This window comes from Lissotriton vulgaris, chromosome 6 (genome assembly GCF_964263255.1).
Source record: "Lissotriton vulgaris chromosome 6, aLisVul1.2, whole genome shotgun sequence".
NCBI lineage: Eukaryota > Metazoa > Chordata > Amphibia > Caudata > Salamandridae > Lissotriton > Lissotriton vulgaris.
The window spans coordinates 574,854,411-574,875,723 of NC_141694.1; the positions used below are offsets into that span (position 1 = coordinate 574,854,411).

The 21,313-nt window shown below is 47.9% G+C and overlaps 1 protein-coding gene across 1 annotated transcript in view; it reads right to left on the reverse strand.

The window, feature by feature from the left end:
• The window catches only part of CEP162 (centrosomal protein 162), a 635,242-nt gene that overhangs the window by 470,488 nt on the left and 143,441 nt on the right, over positions 1 to 21,313 (reverse strand). The window contains exons 5-6 of the mRNA XM_086926571.1: positions 13,982 to 14,121; positions 10,411 to 10,680 (exon numbers count right to left, since the gene is read on the reverse strand). Coding sequence (XP_086782697.1) covers positions 10,411 to 10,680; positions 13,982 to 14,121 — 410 coding nt within the window. The remainder of the gene's footprint in view (positions 1 to 10,410; positions 10,681 to 13,981; positions 14,122 to 21,313) is intronic.

The window sequence follows — 21,313 nt, forward strand, 5'->3', positions numbered from 1 at the left end:
ACTGAGCCTTAGAATCTGGTAGATAAAGGACAAAACACAAAGCACTGAGCCACTTCAAAATAGCACTGTCCAAAACCTACGCCCCTAATATAAACATGTGTTACTCAAATCATGTCTTGATATATTGAACAGTCTTTGTGTACTGAGGATACTGAGGCAAATGGAATAACCCTTTCGAATTGTGAAGTGAATCAATCAAAAACAAGTGACAGATTTCTTGGGAATTTGTCTTTTCTGCAGCAACCCCAATGTTTTTTAAGGCTTTTTGCTGAACTCTGCTTTTGATGGCTATAGAACTCTGTGCTCCATGCCCCTACTAACCAATGACAACATGCTTATGTTCCTTCTGGAATCAAACTATCCTAGGATGCTTGTTTCCAGTCCAGGGAGGACCTGGCCTGTTCCTATGGGGTACAGGGTCAAGACTGATTTGCATATGTCTGAGTCCAAACTAGAATGGCATGGTGAGCCAAAAAACGATGGATTTAGGGCCAGATCTCTGTACTGGGGTGAATGTACGACATTGTTCTGCATTCTGTCCATCAATTGTTCTTTTTGCATTGGTCACCCGGAGTGGGACGGGTAAGCTCAGACATGGATCCCGTGCTCTTTATGCCACTGGAATCAAGCTATCCTGGCTGATGAGGACTGAAAGCCCGAAACCGGTCCTATGATGCTTGTTTCCAGTTCAGGGAGGACCAGGCCTGGCAGTTTGGGCTGGACTGATCCCATGGGGCACAGGGTCAAGACTCATTTGCATATGGCAGGGTCCAAGTTGGAATGGCATGGTGAGCAAAAAACGATCGATTTAGGCCCAGATCTCTAGACTGGGGTGAATGTATGACATTGTTCTGCACTCTGTCCATCAATTGCTCTTTTTGCATTTGTCACCCTGAGTGGGACGGGTATGCTCAGACGTGGGTCCCGTGCTCTCCATGCCACTGGAATCAAGCTTTCCTGGCTGATGAGGGTTGAAAGCCCGAAATTGGTCATAGGATGCTTGTTTCCAGTCCAGGGAGGACCTAGCCTGTCAGTTCGGGCTTGACTGATCCCATGGGGCACAGGGTCAAGACTGATTTGCGTATGGCTGGGTCCAAACTGGAATGGCATGGAATGGATCACACATAGTTTACACCACGGTTTCCACCACAAACTGCAACTAGGCTGATGCCACAAAACTTAGGATAAACGAACTACCCCTTAGAAAAATGGAAAAATGCTGGTAAAGCATTTTTTTAAATACAACTCTGGTTGTTCGTGAAATCTGTGAAGATGGTGATCTTAGCACAGAAAGCCTTTTGTTGATACAATTTTTAGGAAAAAAATATGCTTTCATGCACAGTACTTTAATCCGATTTTTGACTAAAAACCTAAAATTTAGCTATATTTTGTTTATTTTGTCAGTTCCGTCCATGGGACTTTAAAAAGCCCTAGGTACAATTTGAATTTCAAGGATGATGGAAAAAGGATGAAAACTTTGCGTAGTTACCTTTTGCGGAATACAAGTTATGCAGGTGTAAGAACAAACTACGTTTTAAACATTTTAAAAAGGGTTGAGCATTGGAAGGGGGTTGAAGCAGGCGTTTAGCAGCCTAGAGGTTAGTGTTGAATATTTTGCTGAGGTTGTAGCATCAAAGGTAGTCACACTGCAGGAAACCTGGCATAATAATCTGCCATCGGAAATTGGCAATTTCTTAGCAAATTCACCACTATTTGTGTCATCCGTTGTTTGTTCTATCCACACTGATGGTTCTTCTCTATAAATTATGTGTCCCATTTACTATCATACTGTGGATAGCAGCAACCATGCCCGCGACCTTCATCTTTCTTGGTAAGAGGATGTAAAGGCCTGTGGTCTGGATCCAGGCTACACCTGCCATTTGACAAGTACATCATCGAGAATGCATGGTGGTCCAACAGTTCATTAATTAGCGGACTCCTCATTGGTTTACTTCAATGTCAGTCTCACAGATCTTTCTCAAGGGCCTGAGTGTCCCCTTTATATGTGGCGTGTAGGCAGAAATAGTACAGCTGATCTGACCGCTGATGTCACCGATGATAAAGTTGGAACTGTTGATGCTGCTGTCATCGCTCGACAAGAGAGCCTTCTATGGCACGGTTGTCAACAAAGAACTCTTTGTTGTGGATAGCAGTACCTTTTCAGTTGACAGAGGAACAAATTGTTTTTTGGTTGGTGATGGCTTTTGATGACTACTTCCTAATCTGTAGATTGTCGAGGGTAATGAAGAAGGACCTGAATGTGAGGGCTGACTCAAAAAGCTAGCCTGGTTTGAAGTCAGGTTATTTCAGGCAGCTTCGAGGCTAGTTTCCATGGTAAAGAACTTTACACTGCTAAGGCTGTAAGACAACCTTTCCCCTTTCCTGTGCCTGACTGATCCCACCTCTGTGCCTCTTTTGAGGCAGAGGGCACAGAAGCCACAGAAAATTCCTCATCACATGACTGATCCCATGTTTGTGCCTTTTTGTAGGCAGATAGCGCAGAAGCCACAAAGGCACTTATTTCTTCAGCCTGTAAAGAACTCAGCTTTGTCTGTCTTGTAGACTCTTTTTGGAAATTCTTGCCAAATCTTGTACCCAGATGCCGGCAATATATACAATTGTAAAGAGGATCGTCAAGGTAAATACATTTTTTGCCACAAGCCCACAATGTCTGAAAGTGTTTTTTTCTTCGACATCCCAGCTATAGCAAAATAATTGAAACTTCCTGGGTCAAAACAAAGTCTCACCAGAACAACAACAGTCCCACAAGAAAACCTGCCTAAGGGTAATGCATTAAGTCAAAATAATAGAAGCTTATTAGGCAGATTGTAGAACAAGTCCGAATGAATGAGCAAAGTGTCCCTGAACTCATGACGTGTGGTAGAAATCTGTTCTATGGTGGCATATAAGTGAAAGTGGAGTACAGAGCACCACCACCGCACTGGGAGTTTGGATTATTTCCAGTGAGGCAGAGTGGCTACTAAACTAACTTCTTTGTTTTGTTTTTAGGACTTGTTGTTGTATGTACTACTCCGGAATTTGACCAGAGGCTCTCATCCCGATGACAGTTAATCATTCAAGCATGTGAATCCATGAAAGATCCAATGCCAAAGAACTAAGTTTTCTAGTCCCTCACATCAAGTCGGCCATGTATTCGGCTGTCCTTAATCTAGGGCTATTTTGCTTTGTGGGAATAAGTGTATGTTACAATCTGTGTTCTTCAATATTAAATTGTACATGTTTTGTGTTCTACATTGAGAGGTGTTAAATTAAAGCTATAATTGGTATGAAAGTGCACCTCTTGTCTTTCCTTCTTTTATTGATTTGCTGGTTTAAATTTCCCTAGCTTTCAAACCAAATTAGAAACATAATCTTTTCCCACTGCTGGTAACGCTTCCTGTCAGATATAGCAATAGGAGAAAATGGTGGGAGTGGCCCTTAGCTCCTTCCTTTACATAGAATATGCCTATAACTATTCATTTTGCTATTTTCCATCTTATTCAGTTTCCAAACCAACAGGCCTTGTATACCTCTGTCTTCATTGTATTGATAGGCAACCCTATGCCCAGAAAGTTGGGTAACCTTATGACTGTAAATGTCTGCCTATCAACCTTAACTCTGTGACTCTATATGGGCATACTGAGAATTAGAGAGCTGTGTGACTTGGAACAACGCTAGGAAAATCGCTGATCCGGTAAAGCAACTGCTTGCATAAAAGAACACTGAGCCTGCCCTGCTGACCGAATATGCATTTTCAGAACTTTGTATTTCTCATCATGATCGCAAACTGGAGGCATACCTAAAACCATACAAATTGATCAAAGTTATGTGCATTCTTCCAGGAAACAAAATAAAATAGTATTGCCCACTAGAGCTAACCTTGTAGTAAGAGAACAATCAATCTGAAAGGGATATGCCAACTTGATAAAATGAACTGTTGCTTTCGCTACCAGCGCTGCACACAGTCAAGCACATTGTTATTAACATTAACCTTTAGAACTTTGGATATACAGCTTTAAACAAAACATTGTTTGGGTGAAAGAAACCATATAGAACATTACCAAATGAAGCAAAAAAAAAACTAACGTGGGGGGCGTGGCTTAGCCGGCGATCATGGCGGTCGTGTAGAGCAAGAGCTCCGACCAGCCTGACCTTATCCTGTGAGATAATCCTAGCCCTGGGCTTCCTTTAAGCAACCCAACGAACCGGTATTGCTTCCTGGTCGGGGGACGGCGTCAGGTGGTGGCGGAGGTCCAGCAGCGGTCCCGAGAACCTAGCGGGAGATCCGGCGACGTGGTGAGGCCTGGGTGATCCTGTGCGGCCTGCAAAGCCGGGACCTCGATTTTGGGGTGGCCAGACTGGAGCGAGTTTGCAGGCGGCCGCGGTGGGAGAGGCGCGGCCCGAGAGTTCACCCCTGGCACCGGAGTGAATCGCACCATCACCCTCATCGCTGGAGGCCTGCCTGGAGGTGCGGTGCCCTGCACGGCGGAGCAGTAAATGGGTCCTGGAGAGGCTAGCGAGGGGTGCTGCCATTTTGTGCTGCCCATCCATCGCGGCAGTGGCGGAGAGCCCCTGTGGGAGGAGAGAGCGCCTGGCAGTGCCCTGGCTGAAGACGCCTGACAACAGTGGCCGGTGGTGAGTGGTGCGCGCCCTGCAGCTGGGGAACTCGGGGGCTAGATCGGGCTCCGGCGGGTGGGAGCTTGAGACACCTAGAAGCCGGAGATATAACGCAGAGTCGAGCTCGGCAGGGGGCGTCTGCATGGGGGGGTCTCCGAGACCGCTGAGAACACTGCTGGTGGCCGGTCTGGTGGGGCTCTGTGCCGGTACATGCGGGGGCGGACACCCACCGGATAACTGTAGATAGTCGCCGTGGCGGGCCCTCCGACTCTGGACTGCAGTCTGCGACAATCACACCTGCCGGACATATCCATAGCCCATACCGTATTACCTGCGCGCCATGACGCGAGGAGGAGCCGGAGGGGGCCAGGGCAAGCAGGGACCCATTGATAAATTTACAGAGGCGGTGGGCCCTGGCGGCCCCTCGGCGCCCGTGCCCGATAACGCAGCGCTACTTGCAGCGATCACGCAATTGAGAGACATGCTCGATGCTAAGATAGGAGCTGTCGGGCCGGCGTCACCCTTCTCCGCCAGGACTTGCAGAATGCGGTGGAGCGCATTACGGGCGCGGATACTCGCATTTCGGAGGTGGAGGGCGACGTGTCGGTCCTCAAACGAAAGGTCGCAGATATGGAGAAGGTTCAGAGGGGCCTGGTCCTGAGGGTGGAGGACGCGGAAGGACAGGCCCGACGCAACAACCTGCGCTTTGTTGGTTTTCCGGAGGGATGTGAGGGAGATAAAGTGGAGTCCTTCATACCCCAGTGGTTGGAGGGTTGGATCCCGGTGGATGCCCTATCTAGGTTCTTTGTGGTGGAGAGAGCCCATCGGGCACTGGTGCAGAAGCCCCCGGTAGGAGCACGCCCGAGGCCGATCATTGCCAAATTCCTGAACTATGCGGATCGGGATGTCATCCTGCGGCAAGCGAGAATAAAAGGCACACTTACTCATGAAAACGCTAACATCATGATCTTCCCGGACTAAGCTCGTCTTCGCGGCCTAAAGCTCCAATACGCGCTACTCTATTCGGCGCAGCTGCGGGTAGTCTACAAGTCCCGTACGCTGTTCTTTGACACTCCGGAAGAGGTTTTCCAGTGGACAGATGAGACGGTAAAGATTCGGATTAATTCAGCCAAGGAAGGAGAATCGGATTCTTCCTCGAGTGGGATTGTCAGGGAGGGACTCCGGAACCAGCGCCGGCGCCGCGGGAGACCACGCTCAGGCGGGAGCTCGCGCTCGGGCTCGGCCATACGCCAGGAAGACCGGACACAGGACTAGCATCTAGATGCGTCTTGATGACAGAGGGACTTGAACATTGACCAATGTGTATGGTGTTTGTGGAAGCTCAGGTGCAATGTCGATTCTGGCTGGGAGCCCGTCCTGTTCAGCATGGGATGGTGGGAGTGACAGCCTAGTTCCTATGTGTTGTCTCTGGGGGATCCATTGGAGGACGTGGTGCTTGCTCCCCCGTTGAGGGCTAGGCAGCGATACGTCCGTGACAGGCGCTTCCATGTTTGGGAGGGGAGGGGTGGGGGTTGGGGGTTGGGGGGTGGGGGTCTTGTTTGCGTGCGCTCTGCTGCCTGCTGTTCACCATGTACCATACCGGCTGGGTATTGGAACTACTAGGTGTATGTTGTGTTGATCAAATGTCCAACGCTAGGGAGGAAGGGCGAGTAGGCCCTGGGTCACTACGAGTCATGAGCTGGAATGTGAGGGGGATGTTTGACAAGATAAAACGGGGAGCGGGATTCCGGTGTGCCAAAAGGGTGGGTGTGGACGTACTACTGCTGCAGGAAACCCATCTGCTTGGTACCAAAGCACTGTGTCTGCAAAGCTCAGGGTTTACACTGGCATTTCATTCTGGCTTCGCAAGGGGCTCCAGGGGGGTGGCGGTCCTTATACATCGCAGGGTGTCATACATACATAAGCGCGCCTGGACAGATACACAGGGCAGATACGTTTTGGTGCAGGGGGAGGTAGGCAGAGATAGGGTGACCCTTGGTAGCGTGTATGCCCCGCCGCTACAGTGGTCCCTGGTTGAAAAGGTCTTATCCCTGTGGGGCGAAGTGCCTGACACTCTGTCCATTGTCGGGGGGACTGGAATGATGTCATAGACAATGGCTGCGATAGATGGCGAAGTGGGGCAGCGGTGGCCGACCAAGGGGTTGAGGGAACCACCACCAGACTAACTGATTTAGTTACAGGGCTTGACTGGCTAGACGCTTGGCGACATAAGCATGGTGCACGTAGGGACTACACGTATTTTTCTGCGGCGCGAGAATCGTTCTCCAGACTGGACTATATTTTTATCCCGAGGGCGCATGCCTCTAGCATAGTATCGGCGGAGATTCTGCCGCGGGCTCTATCTGACCACTCGCCAGTGCTTGCCTCGCTTTGTGTGGGGCCGGCCACGCAGTCGTTCCGGTGGCAAATGTCAGCCTGGCATTTGACCCTAGACGAGTATAAAGTGCACCTGGCGGTTCAAATAGATCACTACCTAACTGTGAATGCGGGATCAGTGGACTCCCTAACTACTCTCTGGGAGGCCTGGAAGCCCACACTACGAGGCGTAGACATATCGTGGTGCGCCGCGGCCCGGCGGGAGAGACGAAAGGACCTAGTGCGGCGCTGGAGGTGCTGGAGCGTAGGGCTCGGGAGGTAGATGGCGAACCGGCTCGACGACAGCTGATGCTGGCACAACAACAATACACCTCGGTTCTGATGGACGAGGCGCGGCAGGCCTGGTTGGCGACTCGTAGTCAGGTCTACCAGTGGGGTGACAAGTCCTGCAAGATGCTACATCGTCTATGCCAGGGTACTATGCATGACCAGCCGCTGCCCTGGATCGTGACCCCCGATAGGAAGCCCATGCTTGATCCCATGGAGATTGCAGAGAGCTTTGCCGGGTATTATGAGACACTGTATGCACCCCGGGAGTGTCTGGAGGCCAGCGCTGTCCAGCGCTTCATAGATGATCTCCCACCGAAGGCTGTCTCGGACGAGGTGAGGGACCTGTTGGACCGACTTCTGTCTGACGACGAGTTGGGTGCTGCCATGGGAGAGCTAAACCCGGGAAAGGCTCCGGGCCCTAATGGATTTCCCAGCGAATTTTTACGGAGGTTTTCGGTTCAGCTGGGCCCGCTTCTTCGGCCGGTGGTAGAAGAGGCGTGCGAGAACGGGGCGCTCCCACCGGACTTGCGTCATGCCAAGGTTGTGGTATTTCTGAAGCTAGGGAGACCCCCGGGGAGCCATGCATCCTACCGCCCGATCTCGCTCCTGAATACCAAAGCTAAAATCTTGGCAAAGGCCCTTGCCACCAGGCTCAAGCCGTATATTACAGACTTGGTCCACCCGGACCAGGCTGGGTTTATGCCGCAGCGGGCTACCCGCTATAATATCAGATGGGCTCAGGTTGCAGTATCTGCTTGGAAATGTCTGGGGGAGCCAATCGCGTTGTTTCTAGCGGACATGGATAGGGCCTTTGACTCCCTAAAATATACATATCTATTTGCTTTGCTGCGCCGTCTGAATCTCGGGCCACGCTTTCTGGCATATGTCCAGTTACTGTATACAGACCTTACTGCATCGGTGCGTGCTGGGGGCGCGGTGTCCCGCCCGTTCCCGGTCCAAAGGGGGACGCGGCAGGGGTGCCCCCTCTCCCCATATTTATTTGCGCTCGCTATGGAACCTCTTGCGGCGTGGGTGCGCATTGACGCTCAACTCAGGGGCTTCCGTTGGTCGCCGGGCCTCACAGATAAAATAGCGCTGTATGCTGATGATGTGCTGTTTTTTCTCACCGACTTGGACCGCTCCGGGCCGCGACTTCTACGCATATTACAAATATTCGGTGAGACCTCCGGCCTCTATATGAACCCGGGCAATTCCACGCTGTGGAAGCTGGGTGGTCAACAGAGTGTGGGGGACTGGGCGTCAGGTCTCCAGATGGCAACGGACGGGGTGAAATACCTGGGAGTCTTCTTATCTGAAGATGCGGCTGTATCCCGGGATCACAACCTAACTCCGGTGTGGGATCGGGTACGTGAGGACATGAAGGTCTGGGCACGGATGCCGCTATCTATACTCGGCAGGTTTGCTATTTTCAAAATGGGGGCGCTCCTACGCCTGGTGTACCAGCTACAGAATCACCCACATGTGATCCCACCCCGCTGGTTTCGGCAGATTAACTCGGCTTTGAGCAGCTTTTTGTGGGAGGGGGGCGTGGCTCGGGTGGCTCTGCGGACGTGCTTTCTAACAACATATACCGGGGGCCTGGCCACGTCGAACGTGCTCTCGTACTACCAAGCGGCGCATCTCCTTGTGCTGAACCACTGGTGGTATGGCGACAGAGGGGACCCGGCTTATGCTGTTGAACAACACTTAATGGGCTCGGTATCCTTGTATACGCTGCTGTATGCGGCATCTCTCCGGAGGTCCCTTCCCTCAGCCATGCAGGTGGTCTTTCATGTGTGGAGGCAGGCGCTACAGCGGATGGGCTGGTGGAATGTCCTTACGCAGGAAACCCCCCTCTGGTGCAATGGTCGGCGCCCTCAGCTGGATGCCTTGACGGGCTTCAAGGGATGGGATGCCATAGGCATTTCGACACTGGGCGACGTTTTGTCCGGCGATACCCTCAAATCCTTTACAAACCTGCAGTAGGACTTCGAGATGCCTCGCACTCAATTCTACAAATACCTCCAGTTTCGCCACGCCTCGGCACCCTCTTTGGCGGGCCTGAACAGATCCCGGAATTCAGTCCCTTAGAAGCGAAAATTTTCATGGGAGAGCGGCCCGATAAGAAGCTGTCGCGTATCTACCAGACACTGGTGCGTCATTACTCCTCGGATTTGAGCGGCCTTAAGGCCCACTGGGAGTAGGACGTTGGGGACTTAGACGAGGAGGACTGGTTTGAGGCCCTCGAAAGTCCCAGGGGGGGTGGCAATCTCTACGGGCCTGCGACTTATTCAGTTCCGATATGTACACCGCACATACTACACCTGACAGCGCTTGTGGAGGGCGGGGTTGGTAGTGTCCCCCGAATGCCTTCGCTTTGGTCTGGGAGTAGGCACACTGCTACACACAGTCTGGGAATGTACATCGCTGCGGAGATTCTGGGATGGGGTCCACCGTTGCTTAGATGAAGTTCTGTTCTGGGAGATACAGAGAGACCCTAAACTAGCACTACTGCATGTCATGACTGGAGTTGGGGGAAACAGGCATAAACGCCACCTAATGCTGCTAGGATTTACACGTGGAAAGCCCACGGGCCCTGTCGCTCACAGCCTGGAAGAACGGAATAGACTTCTGCATGGGTATAGAACAACCTGGATTTATAGCAAGGGGTTGTCCCAGGAACCATTTCAAAATTTGGAAACGGTGGGCAGACTATCGAGGCCTGGACTTGGACCCACCGCCTGAGGAGGCCACCCTCCCGACAATATGAGGAGCTGGACTATGAACAGTGGCAGTTGGTATGTTATGTACATGGCAAAGTGATATGTCTACATTCTATGCTTCGGTGGGTGAGCTGGCACGCAGGGAGGGCGGGTGGGGGTTGTACATTTACTATATCCTGTGTTTGACTTTCCTTATGGGGGGTCTTTTCATTTGTTCTTCCTTTTTTAAATGTAACCGACAGTCTTATTGATACACTGATGATGGCAGTTGACTCTGGATGACAAAGCTATGCATAATATGTGAGTTCAGACAATAAAATCTGTTTAAAAATTTTTTTTTTTTAGAACAAACGTGATTGAAAATCTGGGGGTGGGGGGAAATTGCTGATAAAGTGGGAAATACCTTGGTTTGAAGAATATAGTTATCCTGCTTAAGTAGCATTAACTCCCTTTCCTGTTGTTCTTTCATCTCTTTCATCTTCTGCTCCAGATCAAACTCTTTTTCTGAAAATTCCTTTTTCATATGTTCGAGCAGAAGATGTTCTTGTCTCCATTTAGACTCCAGATCTTCAATTACCTTTCGTAGGTCAAGTTCTTTTTGTGTAGGTCTGATCATGTTGAGTGAGGAATAATCCCCGTGAATGTTCTCAGTAATATCCACTGGTACGTTAATCTGTAAGAATTAATATACTACAGTAAATCCTTAAACTGTGTGAGGAAACATGAGAAAAACGTTTTGGGTGGTTGGAAATGGATACAACGGAAGGTCTCTCAGCAGTCAAGCCATGTACTTGGAGACTTTACAAAAGAAAAACAGATTTGCCAACTGATTTCATTTAATTGATATGCTTATTTAAGAGTGTTGAGGGTACCCTGGGTTTAAAACTGTTGAGAATTTTCTTCAATAACGCGAAGGAAGGAAAACGACTTTAATTGTTCTCTGAGAAGGTTTTATTCTATGCTCTTGGTGCTTCCTAACTTATTGATACCCTTGCCTCTCAAGCACACCTTACAGCAAATTTCTCACTGTAGCTTGGCAGCACCTGTTCACCCTCAATGGTACAGCACAGACCTCTCTATCTAGCTAACAAAAACATTGTGAGTTACTATAGGTTTTTTAATGTCCTGATTAAATCTGATCACTTGGCTACATTGGTATGGGAAAGGGAATGACGGGATGTGTACTGTAAAGAAGGCAAACCAAGGGGACTTACAGTACCTGAATTACCACCAATCATCTAGCCTTACCCAGAGGCCCTGCTTTCCCTCCTTCCCATTTTATTGGTATATATTCAAAAGAAGAGAAGCACTGAAAGTAGGGGACAGCATATGCATTACCACCTAGGCAAACAATGCCTTCATATAAAGACTACTTTGCTGCCTTACAATTCTCTTAAAAAGCACATGCATTTAGAAAGCTACAGAATTTGCCCTTGACCTTAAACACAAAATCTGTTCTGGAACACATCAAACAAGCGCTTCATATGAATTTGAAACACACAAGATTATCTCCCTAGAAATAGGGACATCAGAAACCATCATACCCTGGCTAAAAACAGTCTACAACACAACCATCCAGACTTTTGAACAATTAAGTTATGTTGATGAACAAATTTTAGGCGCTAGTCACTGCAATGTATTCAAAAATCTCTTCCGATAGAAGAATGACGCTTTGGCCACAACTAAATAAAGGAGTCAATGTCATTGAAGAGAGATCAATGATAAGAAGAGGGGGACAGCACAAAGCAAAACTCTGATCATCATACAGACAAAAGGTATTCCTGGCCTTCAGGATCATGACATTTTGCACTCTAAGTATCCCAGAGGAAGATGATGCTAGCATTCCTCCAGTGCAGTTGACCCAGACAGTTGTTTACATTTCTGTCAGGGATCCAGTGACTGCCCATGAAGATTGTTATTACATTCTGTCTGCAAGCTGGTCAGGAGTAGCTCTGTCTCAGCCCCAAAATGACAATTGTTGCAGAAAAAAACAAGTAAAAAAAAATGTGTTTGGTATTTTAGTGGTTTACTAATATAGCCTTGCCCTGAGAGCAGTTTGAGCAAGACAGACAGAGGGACTTCTCAGTCTACTTTTTGATTGAACTCCAAAAGCGGGTGATACTTCACATTCCCCACAGAAGGCATGGAAAAGGAAGTAGCATTCAACAAATACTTCACCTTTAATACATATGAACACATCATAACAAAAAGTGCCTCTTGGAGATGCTAAATTTCCTCCCTGTTAATCAACATTCTCACTCTCAAATAGTATGCTTAAAACATAAAGGGGAACTAAGCCATGCATATGCCTTTGAACAAGCTCCAACTCTCATTTGGGCGATGTACCTTAGATTTCACTTTAAAGCCTAAGCACCATCTAAATTATCTCATGAATTTCCAAACTGCAGGACCAACGATGGCCCTGCGACTGTCCATACATGGTGATTTCCTAGGGCAACAGGATATATGCCTGATGAAAAGTTGGGGACGGAGCCCAACTCAAGGCTCTTTACCTGGTCCATCGAGCAATGCATGGAGAGGGACTGGTTATCGGATTGAGTGCAATTGCACGTCTATCCACAAGCACTTCAAGCAGGAGGGAAACATATTGGGCACTATTCTATAGCTCCTATTGGGTAAAAGATTTGAAGAGCAGCAACTTAATCAGGTTCCTGTGGAAACGGAAATACAAGAATGAAAATCTGCCTCTCCTTGAAAATTATTTCTACAAATGTTAAAGATACCATGAAGATATATCTGAGATTTCCGCCTATGTATATGTATGTAAGTCCAGACTGGTTTCGGTCACTTCTTGAAGCGTTTCTATTGTTATAACGTTATTGTGATCTTGGAAACCCCTTTAGAGGGCCTAAGGGTCATTGAAAACCAATAAAAATGTTAGTTGCATCTATACGTTTTCCTTCTGCTAATTGTTTCTAACCCTGGGCGTAGTTCATGTAGTTGCGATACGCGTAGCTACGCGAAGTGCACTTCGCATTACGCGAGATATGCGTAGCGCCAACTGCATAGTGCGCTGTTCGCGATGATTGCACAGTACCGGATGCTTGTCTGCACTGTGCAATCATTGAAAACGGCATCTCCCACAGTGCAAGCTGTCGTTTTCTGCCGTTCGAGTAGATTTTTACTCGAGCAGCAGCTTTCTCAACACAGACTGGTAGTTTCTCATTGCAAGCATACGCGACCACTCGCAATGAGAAACCTGACCTCCCCGCGTAGAGAATCTCGCCGGGAGGTTTCTTTTCCTCGTTTGCGATCACCAACATGATGTTAATGTTGCGCGAAGTAGCAGAAACTACGTAAACTTCGCGAGCGTAGCGGAGTTGGCCGCCAAGGGTTAATTGTTTCAGTCTGCATGCCTACCATGAAATTATAACGGTGTCAAGAGACCTATTTGTAGTTTGCGCCAAGAAAGCACAATTAATAAACCAGTAGTTTACTAGTAACAGAAAAATAAAGCATGCATTTCCGAGGTCACACCACCCTCCGATGTCTGTCAAAAGAAACTGAACATGACTTCTGCAAAAACAGAAGGCAGGTTAACATATATATGAATCAGATGAATTGTAACAGGTTAAAATGTTACAAAAAAACTGTACTCTCATCAGTAGGGAAAAATGAGAAACTCTGACTAAACAAGAAAACATTTTAAACGTTCCTTAAATTTACAGAGCAATAATGGATAAATCTACCTGTAAATATGTAATACCACAGGTTTGTAAGAAGCACCATTACACTTTAATTAACTTGATTTTAACAGTTTTCAGCATTATTTATTACAAAAGACAAACAGGTCAGTCTACATTAGCCTAAAACAAACAAGATTAGTGAATAATGACGTCGCCCGTCTCCGAGAATCTGCTGCAAAATATTTTTTACAAAGTGTCCGCTGTCCCTTTCTTAAAGATGTTGGTAAACCGGCACGCACATCTCTTCGCACGAGAATCTTTACTTACGTGCTCGAGGTGCGAATCTGTCGTCTTAGTAACGTGATGGTCAGAATTTCGGAAGTATGGCGATGCAGCCGCAGAGTTTTCAAACTTAAAGGCGGGCACTTTTTTCGCACCTTCCACAGTCTTGTGCGGAGATACGGGACCTTCGTTTTTCATGAAAGAAAAGTAAAATAGAAAGCATTCAAGAGGTGCAACTCCAAGAAAACCAGTAAACGCTGTACAAGCATCGCGTGAAAAGTTAGCTATTTAACCCCCAATACATGAACATGTGACGTTCGGATTAGACAGGCGAATTGTACTTTACGAGACCATATTTTATGCAACTAACTGATGTGTACATGATTGCCATGTCTTTCTATGGCATTGGATGCTCCCTGGTGATGCTGTATTTCTATTCAATAAATTACTTATTTTTTCCTTACTACTTGGATTACTAAACACTAAGGTGCAATACTGTTCATGATATGAAAAAATCAACCAAAGCGGATTATTTTATTGAAAAATTGTAACTGCACAATGAACCTTGGCTTTTTAGGAACATTTCCTTGACAATTACCAACTAGCTCGATTGTTAGTTATTAGAGAAGAAACTTCGCGAATTGTAACCTTCAATAAAGAAACTCCATTCAACCAGCAGGGTCATGAGAGTGGAATAATGCCCACTGCTGTAAAATATATGCTATATTACATAGCTAAATGCTGCACTTACAAACACAAAAGAATACATGTTTTTTATTAAGAAAAATAAAACGGACAGATTATTGTGTAAAACGTTTTCTACATTAAAGAATGATCTGCATTATACTCTACCTGATCATTGGCCTCTTAATTACGCTGGAATTTACACAGCAAGCCAAAGGCTGGCACTGGCAATAATGCAATAACTGGAAAGGGCATTGTGAGAAGTTGGCCTGATATATAGTGCTCACTATTCTAGTGATCACTGTGTATCATAATAAACGACCCTTATTGATGATTGGTTGTAAGTCAACCTTATAGACCAGCTATCCTAGTAGCATGGACAAGAGCAGTCTTTAGGCTAAACTCAAGAGGGCGTGTTAAGCCAGCTGTTATACCATCACATATACCCCTTGAACACCAAGTGAAAGGACACCACACAAGTTGTTATGAAAATAAAAGGATATTTATTTATAACAAGTCTACCCTGAACTCTTTATGAGTCAGGGAGCTAAGCACAATACAAAACTCTTAAGAAAATACTTTAAGTCGCACAATTTACACAAATGGCCGAGGGGCACGAAAAACCATATACACTAAAAGTGGAATGCGAAATACTAGCAGGTAAGTAACAAGATCCAGAGGCTTCAGGATCGCAAGGACTACACTACTGAACCCTAAGGTTAGGAGCAGGAGGCCTAGGGAGATCGGGTGCAGAGTGTGCACTCTCACGCGGGATGAGGGACAAAGTCTATGGAGGCTAGTATTTGTAAAGTTACTGTTTCCGGACGAATCCGACTAGGTAGACTGAAAACGAAAAAGGATCTGGACACTTAGATAGTGAACCTACGTTGGAGCACCGAAATGCTCAGGTTACCTAGCCCAGGGGCTGCGGCTGCATAGGGTTCAAAAGACGTCGGGAATCCTCGTTGAAGTCTATGGAGCCTGAAAGAAGAAGTTGCTGGCAGGCGACCAGTGATGATGTTCGGAGTGATCCAAGCCTGGATCGATGATGGAGATGACCTGAAAGCAGAGGGGACTCAGTTCTTAATCACTAGCCAGTGATTGTGTGGGCACCAGGATGGCACCGGATGAAGTCACCTCGACCAGGTGAGGGGGCGACGCTGGACTCTGCTGTCCCTCGGACCAGGAGGCATTGTCGGCGACCAGGCTGGAGGTGCGAGCTGTCCCACGAAGGTGTCTGCTGTCGGCGATGCTGAAACCAGGATTGGAGCAACAAGCCTTGGCAAAGGCAAGCCCACGCGGTGGAGTCAAGATGGCGTCTGGAGTGGACCAGGAGGGTCAGGGGTGCTCCTCTCTTGGAAGGGAGCAAGGGCCAGTCTGGAGCAACCAGACCAGCGGTGTAATCATCGTGGTACGTCGTCAGGAGGGCCACTAGCCAGCAGGCAAGTGACCAGACAACGCGGTGAGCAGCAAAGAGCAGAAGGGCCCCACGCAGATTTCGTGGATGCTGGGGGGCTGGACTTCGGTGCTGGAGCTGCTCAGGGTTAGGGCTTCTCAAACCCCAAAGCACTCACTCGAGGATCTCTCGGCGGTCGTGCTGGTTAAGCGTTGTGCAGTTTCAGAAGATGGCCGGTCCCTCAGGTCTCGTCACACCCACGAATCTCAGCTGGGCTGATGATGCAGGTAGAGGTCAGAGATGCCAGGGAATCCGGGTCTCGTCGAGCTGGGCAGTCTTGATCCGGAGGATGGACTTACAGCAAACCGCGATGCTTAGATGGTGCCTGCGGGTGCAGGGTGGCTACTCCTTAGCCACAAGGGAGAGTCTTCAGAAGAAGTCAAGAGTTCCTTTCGTGGAAAGTAGTCAAGATTCAGAATGATCTAATTTGGGAAGGGGGCCTGCTCCTACCTTTATTCTAAGAAAAGGGGCTGGCACGCGACTAGGTCCTGCCCATGGGTGGGACCAGGAGGGGGGTGGTTACACCCCTCTCCCTTGTCCGGACTTTCCCCAGCTCAGGGGCTGGTGTGCCCCTGGAACTGGTTTAAGCCGGCATATGCACAGTGAGCACCGGGGTGCCACTTGCAGTCACCTTCCTCTCAGCCCTGCCTACCTGGGATACACAAAACCCTGTCTGGGATGGTGCTAGCACCGCCCCTGACAGGAAACCCTTTGTCCAAGCTCTCCTCGCTGGAAGGACTCCCAGCAGCAGGAGGTCAGACTTGTGTCTGTGGTGGCAGCATCCATTTTGTGATGCTGAGGCTCGAGTTAGCTTTAACCGGGGTTCACAGTTACATACATGTCGTGTCCCTCTAGAAGGGTGGAATGCTAACCCCGTCGCCAGAATTGGCGAGGGGTTAGTATTTCAATTCGTATGACACCTTACTCGACATGTTTTGATAAAGCGATACCAAAGATAGCACATAACTGCGAGGATTATAATGCACTTAAGAGTATATGGTACGCGTTATCTTGGAACAGCTATTAGGACTTGGTTCCGCAAGCTGCAAACGGGCTCAGTTCATGCCAGAGCACCATCTCACATAATTCCAAGCACTCTGCCTTCAGGATTGATAAGGCCTGCCATAGGAGTGACTGATAGGAATACATGTGTCCATTTTAGGGTTAGATATAGGAATACTATATCTAAAGCAAAGGGTGATTACACCGCCTTGCCCCAGCTGTCGTGCAGCCAGTTGTGTCAGATTTGGATGGCCAGCCAGGGGTGGCATAATACATGCTGCAGCCCCTGGTAGGCCCTGGGTACACCTATGCCCTGGATACCTAAGGTATACTGTACAGGGACTGATAAGGTGGCCCTGTACCAATTGGTAAATGCACCTACGGTACATGTGTGTCAATTTAGAGAGAGAACAGCTAGGCTGTGGGTCTGATTAGCAGGCCCACAGCCAGGGAAAGTCGTAAACCAGTGAAGCAAAAAGCAAAAATCTGGGGTGATCATAGGATTGCAGACCCTACTCTCCTACAGGCATGGAAAGAGAACTGCCGACACTGCATGCTATGCAATGAACACAGAAGCAATCAACAGAGGTTGTCAACAGAAATGGGTGAGAAATTCCCATCATCTTAAACACACTGGGCCTCACTAATGTAAGCACGAAATAGGGTTCACAATATCTCGGGCTACAGGGGACAATGATGCTCTTCATAACAAGTTAAGTTGCTATAACTCTTTCTTTCTCCACTAGCTTACATTATGCTGCTTTGGTTATTTCTATGGCGCTTCAGGATACAGAGGGGACAAGACAGACTGAATGAGAAAGGATCCCTGTGCATTGAGTATATTCACCAAAATGTTAGTTTGCCACTGGAAAGAACCATGATGAAACTTCCAATCTGTTCTAGAATCCTCTCCAGTCAATCTAGCGACCGATCATCCCCCAGCAACAGATGCAAACTGAAATCCTTCAGAAAAGATATACTAAATAAATGGGAACCTGTCCAGTGTGACATAAAAAATTACAATCTTTAAGTGACTATGGACTCGAAGCTCTCAAGCAAATCACCTCAACAAACTGACTAACAGCCCTTTCTATGCTATGAGAATACTTTGAAGTATCTTCCCGTACCTTAGTATTTCATGCAGGGTTCAAGAGTCCCTTGGCCTATGAACATGGAATCTACATTGGATTCTCCAGAAATCGAATCCATAAACTGTTATATCCAATGATTCCTAGTCCTGGCTGCTCAGCCTGCATGAGTGTGATGTCATAGAATGTTGGGTGTGTGTGTGCATGCTTTGAAAGACAAGCAAGTTAGATTGAGTGGGGCTGAGCAGCAGGATGCTGCTCCCGGTGGGGCACCCTGTACCAACTTACTTGAACCATTAAATCTACTTAACTACATCTCTGACTCCTGGTCTACCTATCATGACAGTACTTCTTCAGTTACAAAAATGGCAACGATGTTAAAAAGAACCACGCGTGAAGAGCCAAGAAATTACAGATGGAACTAAAAGATGATAGCCTGAGTCTGAAAAGAAGCCTGAAAATCAAGCCTGCGCAACGCCTGGGATGCCCCACCGGTGTCTTTTCCAACAGACAGTCCACAGAGGTATGTGTTGGGCGTTGGACATTTTGTGGCTCGAGTGACTTGGAACCTGCCTTTCTACTGACTGTCTACTATGTGCTTGGAAGTCGCTGCTAGAGTCTGGGACCTGTTCATGTAGGAAGCGCTCCAAAGGTCAGTGACAGAGCGTGTTGCAGTGAGTGTGCTCTGATTGCACCAGCGGCGGAGTACAGTGCACAGTAATGCACGATGAAAGTGCTGTGATGGCACCAGCGGCTGAGTGTGAACAAATTTGGTGTTAGTAGTACCGGCTGGAAGCGTGTAGGAGCATTAGTGAAGCGTGAAGGGAGTTAGGTGTCAGGGGGAGGACCTGGAGCGTTTGAATAGGGGTAACGTCTTCTCTGCGGGGCCGAACGGCACGGCTCTCTGAGTTCGCCTGATACCTCCCGCCCGCCCCCCTGCACAGGGCTCTGCAACTCTGGAGGACTTGCTAGGTGCTATCTGCGTTAATCCCCCAAATGTCGGTATGTTTTCGGGTTCTGAAGCGCATCACCCATGTTGCTTTGGCCCGCCGACCCTTCAATCAACATACTCTGAGCGAAGTTGACCCGGCGGGGTCATCCTGTGAGGTCGAAATTCACTGGGTTTATCTCCTTGGAGTGTATTGACGGTAAGACCTTTTCCCAAAATGGCGGCTTGATGTTCCGTGAGGTCCAGCGCCCAGAGGTGGCCAGAGCCAGAGTCTTTACTTCTCAACACCCATTCCAAACACAGCGCACTGTCAATTTGTCCCTAATTAAACTCCTCATGGAGGGCTGATTACGGCTACCCCTCGAATCTCTCTTGGAAGGGTGCCTGACCCCAAGATGGCAGCCGCACGAGATCCAGTGTCCTGACCTGACCTGAAGTGATATAGTCTGGTAATCACCGAAACTTTATTAAAACTGTAATACATTAGGGCGCTAGTTTTGAAAGAAAAAAATCCTCTTGGTAAGTGCAACGTTTGCCAGTCACAGTGTCTTGTTTTGATGCCTGACCCCAAGATGGCGGTCTAGTAAGACCACTACCACCAGTGAACCGGACGGATCCTAAATGGCGGCAGTCCCGATCTCCTTTCCCCTCTGATCTCCCCTACTACCTTCCCTCACCAGCCCCCCCTCCCCCCAATGTTGCCCACTCAACCACGACTTACTGCATTCCCAAGACTAATATGAGGAGCACTGCCTCTCCTGGACATCCTTAAACAATCTTTTCCGGATCAGACGGCTACCTGGACCCAAAGTCTTTCAAACATCATCAAAGGAGATGACCTTCTGTCACACTAATCGTCTCCAGTTCATAGCTGCAAGGCAGGGATCACTATTTCGCTTCTCCTGCTAAATATCCTCAGCTCCATTCTCACCCCAATAGGGTTGCCGCTATATTTCGCTCAGGCCATTACTCCCATCTCAATATCGGTATCCCTGGACTGGTAATGCTGCCCGAAACGTAATGTGAATTGTGTTAATCTTTACTTTTATTTATTACTTTATCTAGGTGCAATCATAATGGTTTATCTCACTCTGTTTCTAGTTTTTTGATATGGTCACTCATTATAGACTCCTTTTTAAAAATTTTATATTTTAATTTAATTTTCCCAATTTACCCCTGTATTGTTTATGCTAACAGGAACGCTATGTAAATAATGCTAATCATTCTATTTTAATATTTGGTTTAGGATCAAACAGAATGGTTCAATCCCATTTCTAATCTTGTGATCCACTTCTGCTCTACGTATACTCTCTACTGACTCCCCCACTTCATTTAGCCCCAATGTTTACAATTTTAACTTTTCATTTTTTTATCAACGTTTCCTTGCTTTTCCTTTGAATAACTCACACTGATGCACCCTTGTCTTCATCTCCTTCCCCCTCTCTGACTTGTTAATCACTACTGCTCACAGTTCTCTATCTACCTCTACCACCCCCTCTATCTCGATCTCCCCCCTACTATTTTCCCTCTCCACTTTCCACTATTTTCTCTCCTGATTAGTACTTACCCCATTCTTCCACCTCACGACTCTAAACCTGCCTCCATGGCCCACTCCTCCCCCCTGATTATACTAACTCTACACCAAGGTTCCCATGGCACACAGCTCCTCCTGATAATTGTACCTCTACTCTAACGTCCCTCTTACCCCCCCTTCTCCTATACTCTCCACTCTCACTGAGCTCTACCCCAATCCACCACCCTCAGTCCTCCCCTCACCCCTTGCCCTCTAACACTGACTGGGAAGAGGTGTGGCGCCGCGGCCAGGGCGACTGACTCTGGAATCTGGAGATCACGGTTCGATCCCCAGCACCAGTGGCAGATTAGCCCAGCACCATGTGACTCTGGGCAATAGCTTGCTTAATCTTCCCGATGGCCCCCAGCGCCTAGAGACCCTTACGGGTGATTGTGCGCTTTACAAATGTGGATTATTATTATTATCATGCCACCCCTCAAGCTTAGCCACCTGTCACAGGACTCGCCCATCACTAAACATGGACCCAACTCTTGGTCTATCCTTTACCCCTTGTACCTTTCCAAAAATGGCAAAAAAAACATTCAAACACAAACTTCTTATTTGCCATCAAGAAACCTATTTGTGGACACCTATCTTAGCCTAACCTCCATCATTAAAACTAACT